We start from the raw sequence: 15,410 nt of genomic DNA on the forward strand, positions 1-15,410 counted from the left end.
CAACAGGGTATCATTCCATGCCGTGTTCGATCCTCAACTTGGGCCTACCCTAAACTCCTGTACTAGCCAAAACAGCCAACCCCACAACCACCATCCCCATCCAGCCCACACTGCTCCTCCCCGCCTGTCCCGTCGCGGTCGCATTCCCACACCCATACCCTGGAATTACCCCTGGAAAGTCCGGCAGCGTGCTCTCGATGCAGTTGCCCCAAGCGCGCACATCTCTGTTCGTTTGGCAAAAGTGGGTGCAATTATTCCAGACATGCACCTCGTTCTCGTCGCAGCATCTGCTGAGGTTTCTAAGGTAGTACGGAAAGTTGAATTGGCAATAACCGGTTCCTGCGGTGTAGTTGAGCACTTTGCGCGGGATGCTGGGCCCTTCTCCGAGGGCACATCTGTCAGTTGGTAGGCCAGGAGAAGAGGTGGTCGCGGAGTTCGGGACGATGGTAGTGTTGGAAGACATGGTGAATGTTGAACTGGGACCTCAGCGTGGTTTGCGAGGAACAAAGGGAGCAGAATCGGCTTCCTCTGTTGCGCCGAACCTTGAGTGTCGGGTTGATAGAGTAGTATGGCTGCAAAGACTTGAGGATTGGAGTGCGCTGAAGCAGAATAGACAGATGCAATGTCTGTTATTTTATAATCTCCTCAAATCCTGACATCTCCGACGTACACCGTCATTCTCAAGACCAGTGATCGACTGTGCCTTGGGGGCCAAGGGGGCCTTGAGCAGATTCCTTGCCCGGTCTTGGGCAGGGCTGTGGTTGCAGCCAGGCACTAGTCCGAAGGAGCTCGTTCTGTTCAACCGTGCGCCGTGTCGTCTTCCTTCGGGTATATCGCGCGCGCTCTAGTGTTCGATAGAGAGCGTACAGTTCACCTGGACCAAGCTAAAAGCTCGGCCGATCAACCCGCTAATGCAAGAATCCTAGTGGTTAGTCGTCTTGGCATATTTATAAAGCCGGGCTAGTCGCTCGAGTTATTAGATAGTTAGCTTATCTTATATTACTCCTACAATACCTTACTAAACTAAGACTAAGATATCGCTATAGGTAAGTGTATTATAGTATATTTAGAACATTTTCTAAATAAATTAGTATATTAAACTAACTAGTAGGTAGCTAAAGAAGATTCTGTTTTAATATATATCTCTAGTAACAAAGAGAAAGACACTAAAAGTAAGCTTAAAACTAACTTTTAAAAATATTATTCTAAATCTTAAGAATAGTATATATTAATAGAACTAAGCGTTTAGAGAATAGGTAGAAGTAAGCCTTTATACTAAGTTTTAACTATATTCTAAATGTATTTCTAATAAGCTTTAAGCCTATATTATCTATACTAACCTAGCTTATAATTATAACTTCTAGTTTACTTTAGGCTCTATATATAGAGTACTATACTACCCTTTCTAACTACTTAAAGATAGATAGAATAGGCTATATCTACTATATTAGCTTAACTAGAATAATAGATAACCCTAAGAATCTTATAAAAAAATATAAAAGCTTAGAAGCAAGCTTTAAATATATTTATAATAATTTTAAATCTAATACTTAAGTAGATAGGTCTATAAGCTAAAGCCTACCTAGTTATACTTCTTAGAGAACATAACTAGTAAAAAGAATAAGAAGGTATATACTAGTATAAAAATTTATAATATCTTTATAATAGCTTATAGCTAGTACAATATACTAGTATAAATAAAGACCTTAAGAACTAAATCTAGTGGCTATAATTATATCTTAACCCTAGTAAGCTAGATCTATATAAATAAGCTTTAAATAGATTTACTATAAGCTTTAAAAATACTTTATCTTAATAACTTACTTTCTATATAGTTTCTATATTACTATAAGAAGCCGCTTTAGAGCGCGAACTACTTATTAAGAACTAGATAATAAACATAGATTAGCTATTAAGTATACCTCTAACCTAGTTTATTAAACTAAGAATATACTTCTAATATATTACTAACTATTAAATAGATAGTATCTAGCGTTTATTAGACTTACTTTACTTACTTAAATACTATGGCTTAGAACTTGTATAAATATTTTTTAAGCTTAATTTAAGCTAAAAGCTAATATAATCTTAATTATCTTACGATACTAGTAAATAACCTATAGTTATAGTAGCCTAGTAATAAGTATAAGGTGATTAAATATTAACTTATCTAGAGAAAAGACTATAGTAAGTATTTATAACTTACTATAAATATATTACTAATAGCCTTTTAGGTGTTAACTACTCTTAAGAACCTAGTTACTTCTAGATTATACCTTATAATGTTATATTCTATTTCTTTATACTAGATAATCTAAGTAGAATCTCCTCTGTTCTATTTACCTTATAAAAAGTCTAACAATACCTACTACCACCACTAAACTAGGCATTAAGACATATAGTAGCTAAGATTATAGAGGTAATTTAGTGAATATAAGATCCTAAGATTATATTAGGTAAGTAAGCTTCTAAAATACTTCTAGTAGGTTAAATAATATATTTTTAGCTAATTTCCTTAAGAGTCCTAAACTCTAAGACTTCTATAAGAACTATAATGAGAAGTTACTTACTAAGATCTATAATAGCTTAGCGAGTATAAATAGATTCTTACTTCTTATTAAAAAGTAAAGAATACTTAATTAGTATACTCTTAGCCTATTTGAATTAAATATAGAAGAGGTTATATTTAAGAAAAGAATAATATATAAACCTAGAGGAGGTAAGTATACTTAAATCACTTTTATAGCTTGTTCTAAATATTTTCTTATTTTTCTAGTTCTATATCTAAGAGGTCTTTCTCTAAACCTTATACAACACCTATAGAATAATAATCTTCTATATTAGTAAGTACTAAGCTAAGATTCTACTAAAATAAAAGATATTTAAGGTAGATATATCTTTTAAAAGAATCTAAATATATAAGATTAATAAGATTCTTATTATTAGGTAGCTAAAAGACTATAGAAAGAGTTTATAACACCCTATAAATCTATTTCAAACTATATTTAATATAAAATAGTCTTTATCTTTACACGAATCTATATAGATAATAAAGAGATAGCTATCTATAAGTTTATCTTCTAGAGATTATTCTAAATTATCCCGAAACTAACTAGTTAATGTATATACTAGGTTTATATTAATTAGAAAAAGTATAAGTTCTAAGCTATTTATATTAATATAGATTTAAAGCGATTTATAGGTAAGTATTATAATATAAGCTTTTTAAATATCCTTTTAACCTATTATAAAGATTTTAGAAAGTATCTCTTATCTATTAATCTAATTAAATAGGATTAGCGCATCTATATTAAGCTTACTACTCTCTTCTACTATATTCACTTCTAAAGAAGTATTAATATAGTAGCTAGTAGGGACTAGTTTATCTATACTATTTATAACTAGATATAGGTGCTACTAATCTACTAAAGTGCTAAAGAGTATTAGTAATTATACTATAAGCTAATTTATAGATTATTCTAAGTATATTTATTATAATTCGGCTAGGGGAGAGCCTTAGTATAGTATTAAGCTATACTAGCCTAGCTTAATATTAAGCTAGATATTATAACTCTACCTTCTTAGTATTCTCTCTATATCTATAGATACCTACTATTTAATAGATAGTAGGCTTTAGTCTTTATATATAATACTAGATGTTATTTCTTAATAACTATAGAATATATCTTACTACTAGTAATCATCTAGCTTGATACTATTAAGCTACTAGCTACTTACGTGAATATATTAACCTACTAGCCTATAGATTCCATTAAGGGAATTTAGGTTACTAACATCTAGGCTAAAAGAGGGATAGTATTATATAATAAGAACTAGTAGTCTAGTTAGATGCTAGCGGGTATAGGCTAATATATAATACGCTCTATAGATTTTAGCGCGCTCTATCTAATCTATAGTAAAGCACACTAAGAAAGATAGAGTAGATAAAGTAAATAAAGTAGAGTTATAAAAATATCTACTCTAGCCTATAATATATAAGCGCACGATTTTATACTATAGGGTAGTTTAGAATTATACTTAACTTAAAATAAGAGTCTTATATTCTTATAATAGATTAGATTATATCTTATAATATTAATTTATTATTATCTCTTATACTATCCTCTATTCTTTAATTAGATTATATTATACTATAGTACTAGGCTATTATTATCTAGAGATAGTAGTTCTATTATAGTATCTGTAAAGATAAGATATTAAGATAGAACTATTAAGGTAGTAATAGAACTATAGTAATAGATTATATAAGACTATAAGGTATATAGAACAAGTATATAACAGCTTAATACTATAATATAACTAGTAGTTAACTATCTAATTTAATACTAAAGAACCTTAAGACTTATTGCGCTTAATCTATACTAATTCTTATATAATAAACCTTCTATACTACTATAATAGTAGGTTATTCTAAGTTTATTTAGACTATATTTCTAAACTTCTTATAATAATAAAATTCTTAATTCTTATAACTTTAATTAATAGTATTTATAAAATCGCTTTAGATCATTCTATTCTTATTAGAGTAGTTTAATAAGTGTATAATACTTGAATTATATATATACTAAGAGTAAGGCTTTATAAGTTTCTTTTAAGTTTCTTTTTAACTATTTTAGAATATAGGTAAGATAAAAACTAGGTAAAGTAAGCTACTCTAGTAGATCTTAGCAACCTTAAAGATCCTAATAATATACTTAATTTTACTTTATTCTTAAGTATTATAAGAAGCTATTTAACCTCTTTAAAATATGTTTTAAGGTTACTATTAGTAGTAGAAAGCTCTACAGCTATATTAAAACTACTATTAATAGCTAGAGACTAGATACTATTAAGTCTAATACTAATAGCTTCTATATATATCTTTCTAGGATATTTAAAGTATATTTTAAATAGCTTATAAGCTTTAGGCCTAATACTTAGAATAGTATCTATTAGTAGGCGTTATAAAATAACTAGAATTATAGTAAGAAATAAGAATCGCTTAAACTCTAAAGGGAAAGGGTAAAGATAAAACACTAAGAGTTAATAGTTTGGAAGTTATAAATAGAGGTAAAGGTAGAGAAATAAGTAAAAGTATAATAAGTAAAAGATATTTAGAATATACTTATAGTATATTTATAGCTACTTAATTATAGATACTAAAGCTATCTAGCCTTTTAATTACCCTTTCTCTAGGTATTATTAAGCTTAGAAAGAGCTTAAAATAAGCTTAAAGGTAGTTCTAGAAAAGTAAAAAAAGATCTAGGCGCTTTTATCTTTAAATAAGATTAGAATAAGTTCTAATTACTCTTTCTTACTTTCTTTCTTAGTACTAGACTCCTTATTTATATTACTAAAAGAATATAAGATAATATCGCTTTCGTTAATACTCTACACCTTAGCTATAGTCTTATAATACTTAAAATAAAACTTACGTCTATTATAATCTTTTTAAGTCTTACTATAATCTTTGCGATAGAGGTTTTAGTTTAAGTAATTTATATAGAAGTAATCTCTAAATAAATTAGGGTTAAGCATTTAAAAGACTAGAAATATCTTATTCTTCTTACTCTTCTTCACGCACTTAATATAAGGAACTATATAGTCTTATTTCTTAGTAAGGGTAGGTATATACTAATAATAGAGCTAAAAAGTAGTTTAGAATAAGCTCTAAATAAGCTCTAAGTATTATACATTATTAGTTAAATTAATATTCTCTATACTAGAGAATCTTAGTAGCACTTCCTTTCTATTATTATTAAAAGAAGTCTTAGGCTAAGTTGTGGCGCCTAAGATAGTAGCTTTTATCTTAATAGGTGCTTTATTCTTATTACCTATAATAAGTTAGAATTAAGCTCAAAAGAGGTGTTAAGCACTTACTCTTACTAATTAGAGTCGTAGGAATAGTAATTATAGTATTTTTCCTAGCTAAAAGGTATTAGAATAATAGTAGAATAAGTTAAGAATAAGCTTATATAGTAATACTTCTTACTAAAAGAAGGGCCTTTCTTATTACTATTATTACTAGTAATAGTACCTATACTAATTAAGATTATAGTAGGCTTAGAATTAGTAGTATAATAAGTATATATAAGGTGTGCCCGTTTTACACTAAAATAGTTTCTAGTATTCTTAAAAAGTACTCGCTAAGGTGGACTCGAGCTGCAGACCTTCTATAGGGTGAAGAAAACAGTAAAGAATATAGTGTAGATTAGATTTCGCTATAAGCGTATATTATATATTCTTAAAAAGTACTTTTGTAGGCGGACTCGAACTATAGACCTTACGCATAATACTATAAATACTATATAGGATGCAGTTCTCTTATAAATTATATAATACTATATATATATAAAGTCTCTACGCTACGCGTAGGCTACGGCTTTCTAATATATACTAGCGTATACTAGCATGCATAGAATAGCGCTAGTATTCTGTATTATATATAGATTAAAATACTATGAACTCTATAACCTCTATTCAACTAATAACTCCTAACCGTAATTATATATACCTCCCTTATTAAGTCTATTTAACTAGCGCGTATACTTAGTATAGCTAGTATCTAGGTTATTATTCCTACTTCTAGCTCTATAGCCACCGGCTAAAGTATAGGTAAAGGTAGTAGTAATAGTAGAAAGCGCAATTTATAGGTACTAGATTATACTTACTAGGCTAAAGGCACTAATCCTTCTATATTATTAGCTAAGGGTATATACACTCTATAAAAGGTAGCTTATAGTAACTATACTAATAGGCGTAAAGCGAATCTAGTTAAGTTTATAAAGGAAGTTCTCTATATAAAGACTATCCTAGATAGTAGTTATAAGTAGTTTCTTAATAGTCTTTCTAAGCTTAGTAATACGCGCCTATAGTTCCATCTAAACCGCGATAGTATTTATAACCTTAATTAATTTATATTCCGCTAGCCTATAAAGCTATATATCTACGCTTTACTATACAGAATCCCTTATAATAGCTGTATTAATAGTAATAATAGCCTATTTATAGACTACCGCGCTTACTCTAATATCTATAGTAGCACCTATATCGGCGTTTTGTTTTGCAGCTTGACTATCTCTAAGATACTTGCATGCGGCTCCGATAACTTTAATAGCTTAGAGCTAGCTTCGAGCTATTAGATTTAACTAGTAGTAGCTCCAAGCCGTTAGATTTCGTCACTAAATTCTTAGAGGTAGCTCTAAGCCGTCCGAGCCGTCAGATTTTACCACTAGATTCTTAGAGCCACCTCTAAGACCTTAGAGCTACCGAGCTGCCGAGATGCTTAAGATGCTTAAGCTGCCTCTAAGCTACCACGAGCTGCTTTTTGGAGTTCTATTCTCGCTTAATTTTTCACCCTCTAGCTAGCAGAGGTAGAATAACCACGTTTTTAAAGATTAAGCGGTTTAAACTCATTTTTTTTTAAAGTTTTACGGGCGTATAATGCAAGTATAGCTGCTTCTACACGTAGTGGGGGTAGTGGTTGATTGAGGCTTGATAGAGCTTGATGGAGCTAGATAGATAGAAGCTTTGTGCAGCAGCTTGGCAGCTTAGCAGCTCTGAGTATTCTGAGTAACCTAAGAAGCTTAAGAAGCTCGAGAAGCTCGAGAAGCTCAAGAAGCTCGAGAAGCTTAAGAAGCTTAATTTAGCCGAGTATATAGGGCTTCTTGCGAGCCGCTCGCGAGCCGCTCGCGAGATAGATATAGGGTCAGTAGCTCTAAGCTCTTAGAGGTGTCTCTAAGATCTCAGAGGTGACAAAAACTTTTGCTAATATATAGCAACTATATATAGGGTAGCCACTATAAGCGCTATAATCTAGGTACTAAATATAGTATATAAATCAACGCGATCAATTATATAGAACTAATACTAATATACTAGTAGTTACTCTAGATTCCCGCGCTAGTGTCTCTAGCCCTCGCGTCTTAATATCTATAAATACTTTATAAGGTAGTACTCTCTCTCTACCTCTCACTTATAGCTATATATAACCCCCTTAGTAACTTCTCTACTTTATCTTCTCTACTATAAAGCGCTATATCCTTCTTAATATAGTCTACGACACTAGTAATCCTAATAATATTAACTATAGCTCTATATATATAGCTATATAGATTATTAAGAATAACACTCACTTAGCTATATAGTATATAGGCTATCTAGTTCTAAACTAGAGCCTTAATAGTAGCCGCCGCCTTACTATATAGAAGGTAATAGAGGAGAATAATAATAAAGAGAAAGAGGAGTAGTAGGGCTTTATAGATAATAATATAGATGTAAATAGCTAGTTATATATATAGCTACTTTAGATAGCTATATAGTCTTCTATAATAGTGCAAAGTAGGTAAAATTACTATCTTATAGTCTTTAACTCTCGCGGTAATAGATATAATACTATATTACACCTAGTATGTAATACGAGTACAGTGTTTATAGGCACGTAGATAGTATACTACCTTATAGCTTTTAATAGTATTAATTAAGGCTATTTCTACTTTCACGTCTTACTTCTATACTAGTAATATCTATAATACTATACCTTCTATCTATATTAAACTACTATAGATATATTGCTAGTAATATATAAACTATATACCTAAGCACAATATACTATAAAGTAATATATATATATAATATACCACTAATTCTTCTACACTAGTCTCTATACTCTCCTATATTTATAGCACCTTACTATATACTATATTTCTTAAGTAGCTGCTGCCGGCAATATCTATATTAGGTAGTACTATATAGATACTATTAGGACGGGTAATATAGCTAAGCGCGATATATAACTAGCTATAGCTAAACACCTCTAGACTAAGAAGTAGGCTAATACTAGATAGGCTCTAGCCCTAGGCCTTATTAATAGTTATTATAAAGGCGAGCCTAATAGGAAACTAGTACTATATAAACTTAAGCTCTTAATTAGAGCTAGGCGCATCTAAGGGTATATATAGTAGCTATATAATCGCACTATACCTCTATATCTCTAGAATTAAGTAGTGTAGTAAAGTATAGGATATAGAGAGAACTATTAACTATATACTTTTATAGAGGCTGTTATCTAAATTAAGGTTATAGAGTAGTATTACTAGATAGCTAAGCTTGAGGTGGAGTATATATAGAGGTAGCTATAGGATATTGATAGAGTATAGAAACTTCTTAGAAAGAGCTGCGGCTTCTATACTATCCTTATAGTAGTCTACTAAGTAGGAGATTATCTCCACGCCTAGTATTATATTAAGAAGTAGCTAGTTTACGCTATCTACTATATTATTCTTTAGCGCGAGAATTATAGAGTCCTATAGCTAATCTATAGGTAGCTACTAGCATCTAAGGCTAGAAAATATAGTAGTAGTAAGTACCTCTATACTATTACTAATTACCTAGTCCTGCGTGTTCTAATAGACCCTTCTATTTAAATCAATATACTTACTAATATAGAGTAGCCGCTTTATAAATACTATGATCTCCTAGCGCTTACTTAGAGTAAGATTTAGGTAGTATAAGTATATATTCTATATAAGATAGAAGGTATATACGCGGCGCTATAAGATAGAACACTTAAGTATTATGTTAATAATCTAGCTGCGGGTCCTCTACTTAAATATAGGTAGAATCTAGCAAAAGTTACTATAGAAGTATACTATAATACTACTAAAGGAAAGCTACCACTAATTATCGCCCTTATTATAGAGGTCTTATAGTATTTATAAGACTACCTCTACTGCGTAGTAATAGTATATTACCGTCTTATTCTAGAAGATTAGGCGTGTCTTCTATAGAAGTTTTATAAGGTGGGACTACTTAGGTATATTATAGATTAAGTACTTATTAATATTAATTAGAATCTTAAAGTAGGAGTACGTAGTAGTGCTTCTAGTAAGTAGAGTTGTAGTAATACTAGATATTATTATTATAAGTGCTACTCTATTCTATAGCTACTAGTAGAATAGCACGATGTTCTATAAAAAGGTTTTACTAGTACTACTAGGGCTATTAATAAAGAAGAGGCTATCTTAATTAGATTCTACTATCTAGTTAAGTAGGTTAGAAATAAGCCGCTACTTAGTATTTAGATGTAGAAGGCTATTAGTAAGGCTAGCCTATATCTCCTCTATATTAAATATAAGCTACTTATATAGAAGATAGTTATAGTAGTCTATAGAGTTTTTAAGCTAGATATACTAGGGCTATAGAAGACTATAGTTATCTAGTATTTAGTTATAGTAGGTAAGGCTTATATAAAGTAAGTAGAGTATAAGATTCTTAGCCTACTTCTAAGTTAGCTTCTAGACACTATATATAGTCTATAGCTAGTAGTAGTAGTTATCTATAAGATTACTATAGAAGTAATTCTATAGTACTATAAAGTCTATAGACCTATAGCTCGCTAGTATAGTCACGAAAAGCTTATATAGCTACTACCCTAACTAAAACTCTGCAGCCTCTACTAGCGCCTATAAGTACTCTCTATTATTCTATAATAGTCTATAGGCGAGGTAGGCGGCCTAGAAGATTAGATATACCTAGCCTTTAAAGGTGTAGGTATTCTTAAAAGAACGCTAGCTAGCGATATTTACTAGTAGTAGGTATAGATAGTATACCTTACTTACTATAATAGAAAGCGATATTACGTAGCTAACTATAAAGCCTCTATTATAGAGAGCCTACCGCTTATAACCCTTACTCTATATATAGTATACGGGAAAGTCCTAATAGCGCTACTTAATGCGGCCTCTTATATTTACTATAAAGAACTTAGTAAGTATAGTTCTATAGGTTGCATTATAGATAAAGCGGGTCTTAATATTCTAGTTAGCCTAGAAGTAAATAGGCTACTCACCCTTAAGGTAGAGTGTAAGCTATTATACTAGAGTTAAGCGACTATGCGTGCAGAACTTATATATATACTAAAGAGCCTTATATATAGTAATATATTAAGCGTTAATATACTTCTAGATCTTGTCTGCTACTATATAGGGTACTACACTAGGCTACTACTACTACTACTATACTTATAGTAATACTATAGCGCGGTTAGGGCCTTTAAAGATATATTTAAACGCGTACTTAATAATGTTATAGCCTATATAGGACTCTATATTAATATACGCGTTAAAATAAATAGAAAGATAGAGATTCTAGGCTATAATATTGCGGTTACTATATATAGCCTTATATACTTTTTTAAAAGATTTACCTATTATTTAGGCGCTTATAATAGGGCTAGTAGTTATTACTAAGTATAGTCTTATTCTAGAACTAATATAGGAAGCTAAATCTATACCTACTATTACGTATATAGCCTATAGCTAGGTACTGCTTCCTATAAGGGCTATATAGTATATTATAGGTAACTATATTGTAAAGTAGAGGCTCTATTACTAGATTAAAAAGATCTGCGCGGATAACTATATTAATATTCTTCATAGTGCTATAGTAGAATGCGGGATCTAGAATTAGTAGTATATAGATATATAGAAGCCTACGCTTCTAGAACTTAATTATCTAGTAAATAATTACTATATAGCTAAGTACCTCGCCCTTTAGAGTCTCACGCTATAGCTATTTTAGCTTTAGATAGAAAATATAGTTTACTAAGTCTAGGCGGTTTATAGTAGTCTAGCTAGCTATAAGCTTATACTAGATCTTTTACTACTATAGATTATAGGTAAAGGTAATAAAGAAATTAAAGGAGCTAAAGTAGCGCGTAAAAGCTATAGTATTAAGTTAAAGGTTATATATCTACCGCGGGGATCTAATATATAATATAGAAAGAATAATATTACGGCTAATATTCTAGCTAGTAATCTAGTTATTCGCGTGTAGTATATTAAGTATACTACTATACTATACTATATATAGAGTCTTTTAGTTATATTTATACTACTATAAGTAGAAGCCGGTAATTAAGGCGTACGTATCTATAGCTACTTTATAGAATAGTCTTCTCGCGAGTAGCTAAGTAGGTAGTAGGTAGTATAGCTATAGGTAGTATTTCTACTACTACTACTATAAGACCCGCGTGGAACTATTATAGCCGCGCTATATATCTATACCACTATTACTATTCTTCTTCTACTTATTCTTTTTTTTACTACTTAAAGCGGGACTCTCTCCCTCTATAATCTCTATAGTACCCTTTCTACCTTTTATAGCCGTACCTATCTTACCTATACCTTCTTTTTATAGCACCTATAGTCTATTTATAAGCGGGTAATTATACTACTAGCCTAGCTCGCTGTTTAAATAAAGTAGTAGATACTATATAGGTAGATACTCTACATGTTATTTACTAATAAACTATAGTATACTATTAGTTTTATTCTCTCGTATAATCTAACGCGTCCTATTATTTATTTCTATAGAGGTAGATATAAGAACTATAATCTCGCTTATAGTTAGCCGGTTATATTTACGTGAATTAGTTATAGTAGCCTTAATAATACTAATAGAGATAGTAATGCTATAATTATTATAGAGTCTCTCTATATTAATATAAAACACCTATATAAATAGGTTAGTAGTATATAGCACGCGCTAAATAGTATATAGGGTTCTTATACTTAGATGTTAAAACGCCTAGCCGCGCTACTATAGTTACTTCTTCTTACTATTAAAGATATATAGTTATATAAAGCTAGAAGCCTAATCCGTAGGAGCTTATAGCGCACTAATATAATAGTAGAGCTAGCTATACGCGCGGAATATATAGGCGCTATATAGCTACTACATGAGCCTCTTATTAATATCTACACCGAGGGAGTAGAATATAAAGGTATTATTATAATAGTAAATATACTTATAGAACTTCTTCGTTAGAGGTGTGCGTTATATCTACTAGTTTATACCCTCCGTCTCTATAATTAATTGCTATAGCTTCTACGAGTATTACTCTTATAGGAGTACACGCACCGCGCTATCCACGTAGTAGCTAAACTATAGGTTCTTTTTTATTAAATTTACTCTTCTCTTCTTAATCTAATATAGTACCCTATAGTGACGGTAAGTGTAGCGCGCGCGCTATAGCGTAAAGTAGTAATTAACCCTCTACTATAAGGATTCTCTAGCAATATTATTATGTAGCTTATAGATAGTTCCTCTATAATTCTATATATAGTAGAAGTCTATTTTTAGAACCGGCTTAGGCGTCGCGTATATCTACTAGTTAGAGGATAGTATACCCCACTATATAGAAGTCACCTTAGTATTTTCTATAGCTAATTAGCTTACGCTCCTTTGCTATAAGTATAGTATATAGAGAGGTAGGTTAGAAGGAGTAGCGCGGTTACTAGAATCTATAGATAGTAAAGGAAAAAGAGCAGAGCGTACATAAGAATATATATAAGTAGTAGTAGAAAATATAGAAGAAAAGGCACGTCTAGTATAATACCTATAGGATATAATAGCGAGAGGAGACTCTACGTATATCTACTATAAACTAGTGCGGGTGTTAAATAATTATAAAAGAATATAAGGGTTAATATTTAAAGATAAGCTCTCTATAAAAGCTATATAGGTAATAATAGGTAGTGCGGTTTAATTGCAGGCGTGTAAGGGAGGAAGCTAGCTTATAAAAGGCTAAAGTAGAGGAGAAGAATAGGGAGTTTATATATAGCTTACTCTTACCTACTATAAGCCTATATAGATATTAAAAGATTGTAAAAGAGTATAAGGACTAATACTTAAGAATAAGTTCCCTATAATAAAGACATTATTCTAGTATTACTACTATAGTTAAATAGCCTATATATATAATTGCTCTTACTATAGTAGGTTCTATTACTTCTAATAGTGCTAGCAATATTATAGTAGATAAGCTTATTTACCTTTCTTTTATCTAGGTATAGTATTGCAGTAGTAGGTAAGAATAGTAATAGTAAGGATAGAAGGTCTATAGTAATAATTTTAACCCCTAAAGCTAGTGCGTAGCTAGTGCAAGACTTAAGCCTTAGCTAAAATTTTAAAACTCTAAGGCTTTTATAGCAGCGGTTGCAGGATACTATAAAGTGGATGCATTAAAAGCGTAAGGCTAAACTAAGAAACTATAGAACTACTTTTTACAATTTTAATACGCAGTATTTATTATAGCGCTATAGGTGTTTTTACTGTAGAAATTTTCGAGGCGGTTGTAGTTTTCGCTAAGGTAGCGCATAGTGGAAAGTCAAGTTTTATTAAATATATTAATATTGATAATATTAGTATAGAAGGCTAAAAGAAGGTTAAAATAAGCTATAAATAAGATAGAAGTAATATACTCTTCACTATATTTTACTTCTTATTAGATAGTGCTCTAGTCTTAATATTTTACTATTTAGTAACCTTTAAAGCAAATTAGTAGAAATAAGTTCTAAATAAGTTTATAACTATATAACTTTAGGCCTATATTAGAGTAACTAGTCTTTTTAATATAGGTAATAAGGGCGCTATAGGCACCTATCTTCTTCTATATAGAGTTAGTAAAATACTTAAAATATATTTAGAATAAAGTAACTTACTCTATTAAATATATCTTCTCTAATATTAACGTAGTAGAAGAGCTTACTAAGTTAGATATCTGCCACCTTTTATAGCTAGAAATATATTTAGAATAAGTTTCTAATAAGTTACTTTTATAAAGTATAATATAATTAAAATAAAGTAGAAGGTTTTTACTAGTATAAAAACTTAGAGGTCTATTAGTATTATCTTTAACTTTATATAGTTATTATAGTTAGCCTATATAATATTAGCGGAGCTTTTAAACGTGCTAGAAACTCCTTATAAAGCCTTATAGTAATTTTACTATTATTTTTAAGTATATTACAAGCTATTTTAAAGCGTTATTAATAGTTTATTAATAGTTAAAGCTTAGTGGTTAGTAGTTACTTAGTAGTTACTTAGTAGAGTGAGATTTATAGAGTTAGTCGAATGACTCATTAGTTAGTTAGGTGACTAACTAGTTGGTTAGCCGAGCTTTTAGCTTAGTCTAGGTGAACTACGTCCTGTTCAATAGACGGTAGGGATCGATGGTCGAATACCGAACTGCTGGTCTAGCCAGGTAGCTATCTCTTCAAGGAACGCGGTAGGGTTCAACCGGAGCTATTCAAGGAGCGCCTACTCCACCGCAGTCAGCATCCATTGCGGTCGTTTAGGAGTAAGAGGTTATTCACATCTTCTTGTGCCACCGTGAGTAGCTTTGGACGGCCTCGAGCCACGAACGATAGAGGATAAGGTTGACCAAATACCTCCAGGCTTAATCGCATTCGATAAATTGTAGCATTCGAGACTCTAGTAAGCCGTCTGACTTCCTTGACCGGCGCACCATAATTCAAAAGATGGACAATAGCATCAACAGTATTATTAGCCAGTTTGCGAACCATTATGGCATCAAATGGGACGGTTGTGGTGTTGAAAACCTCATT

At 31.1% G+C, this 15,410-nt stretch overlaps 1 protein-coding gene across 1 annotated transcript; it reads right to left on the reverse strand.

Annotated features, from left to right (window-relative positions):
* Positions 1 to 49: 49 nt before the first annotated feature.
* On the reverse strand, positions 50 to 463 carry W97_05166 (uncharacterized protein; the record flags this gene model as incomplete). The annotated part of the gene is made up of 1 exon (XM_007783051.1): positions 50 to 463. One exon carries the CDS (start codon positions 461 to 463, stop codon positions 50 to 52), a length of 414 nt encoding a protein of 137 aa, XP_007781241.1.
* Positions 464 to 15,410: the final 14,947 nt, after the last annotated feature.

The sequence above is a fragment of the Coniosporium apollinis genome (assembly GCF_000281105.1).
Source record: "Coniosporium apollinis CBS 100218 chromosome Unknown supercont1.24, whole genome shotgun sequence".
Taxonomy (NCBI): Eukaryota; Fungi; Ascomycota; class Dothideomycetes; genus Coniosporium; species Coniosporium apollinis.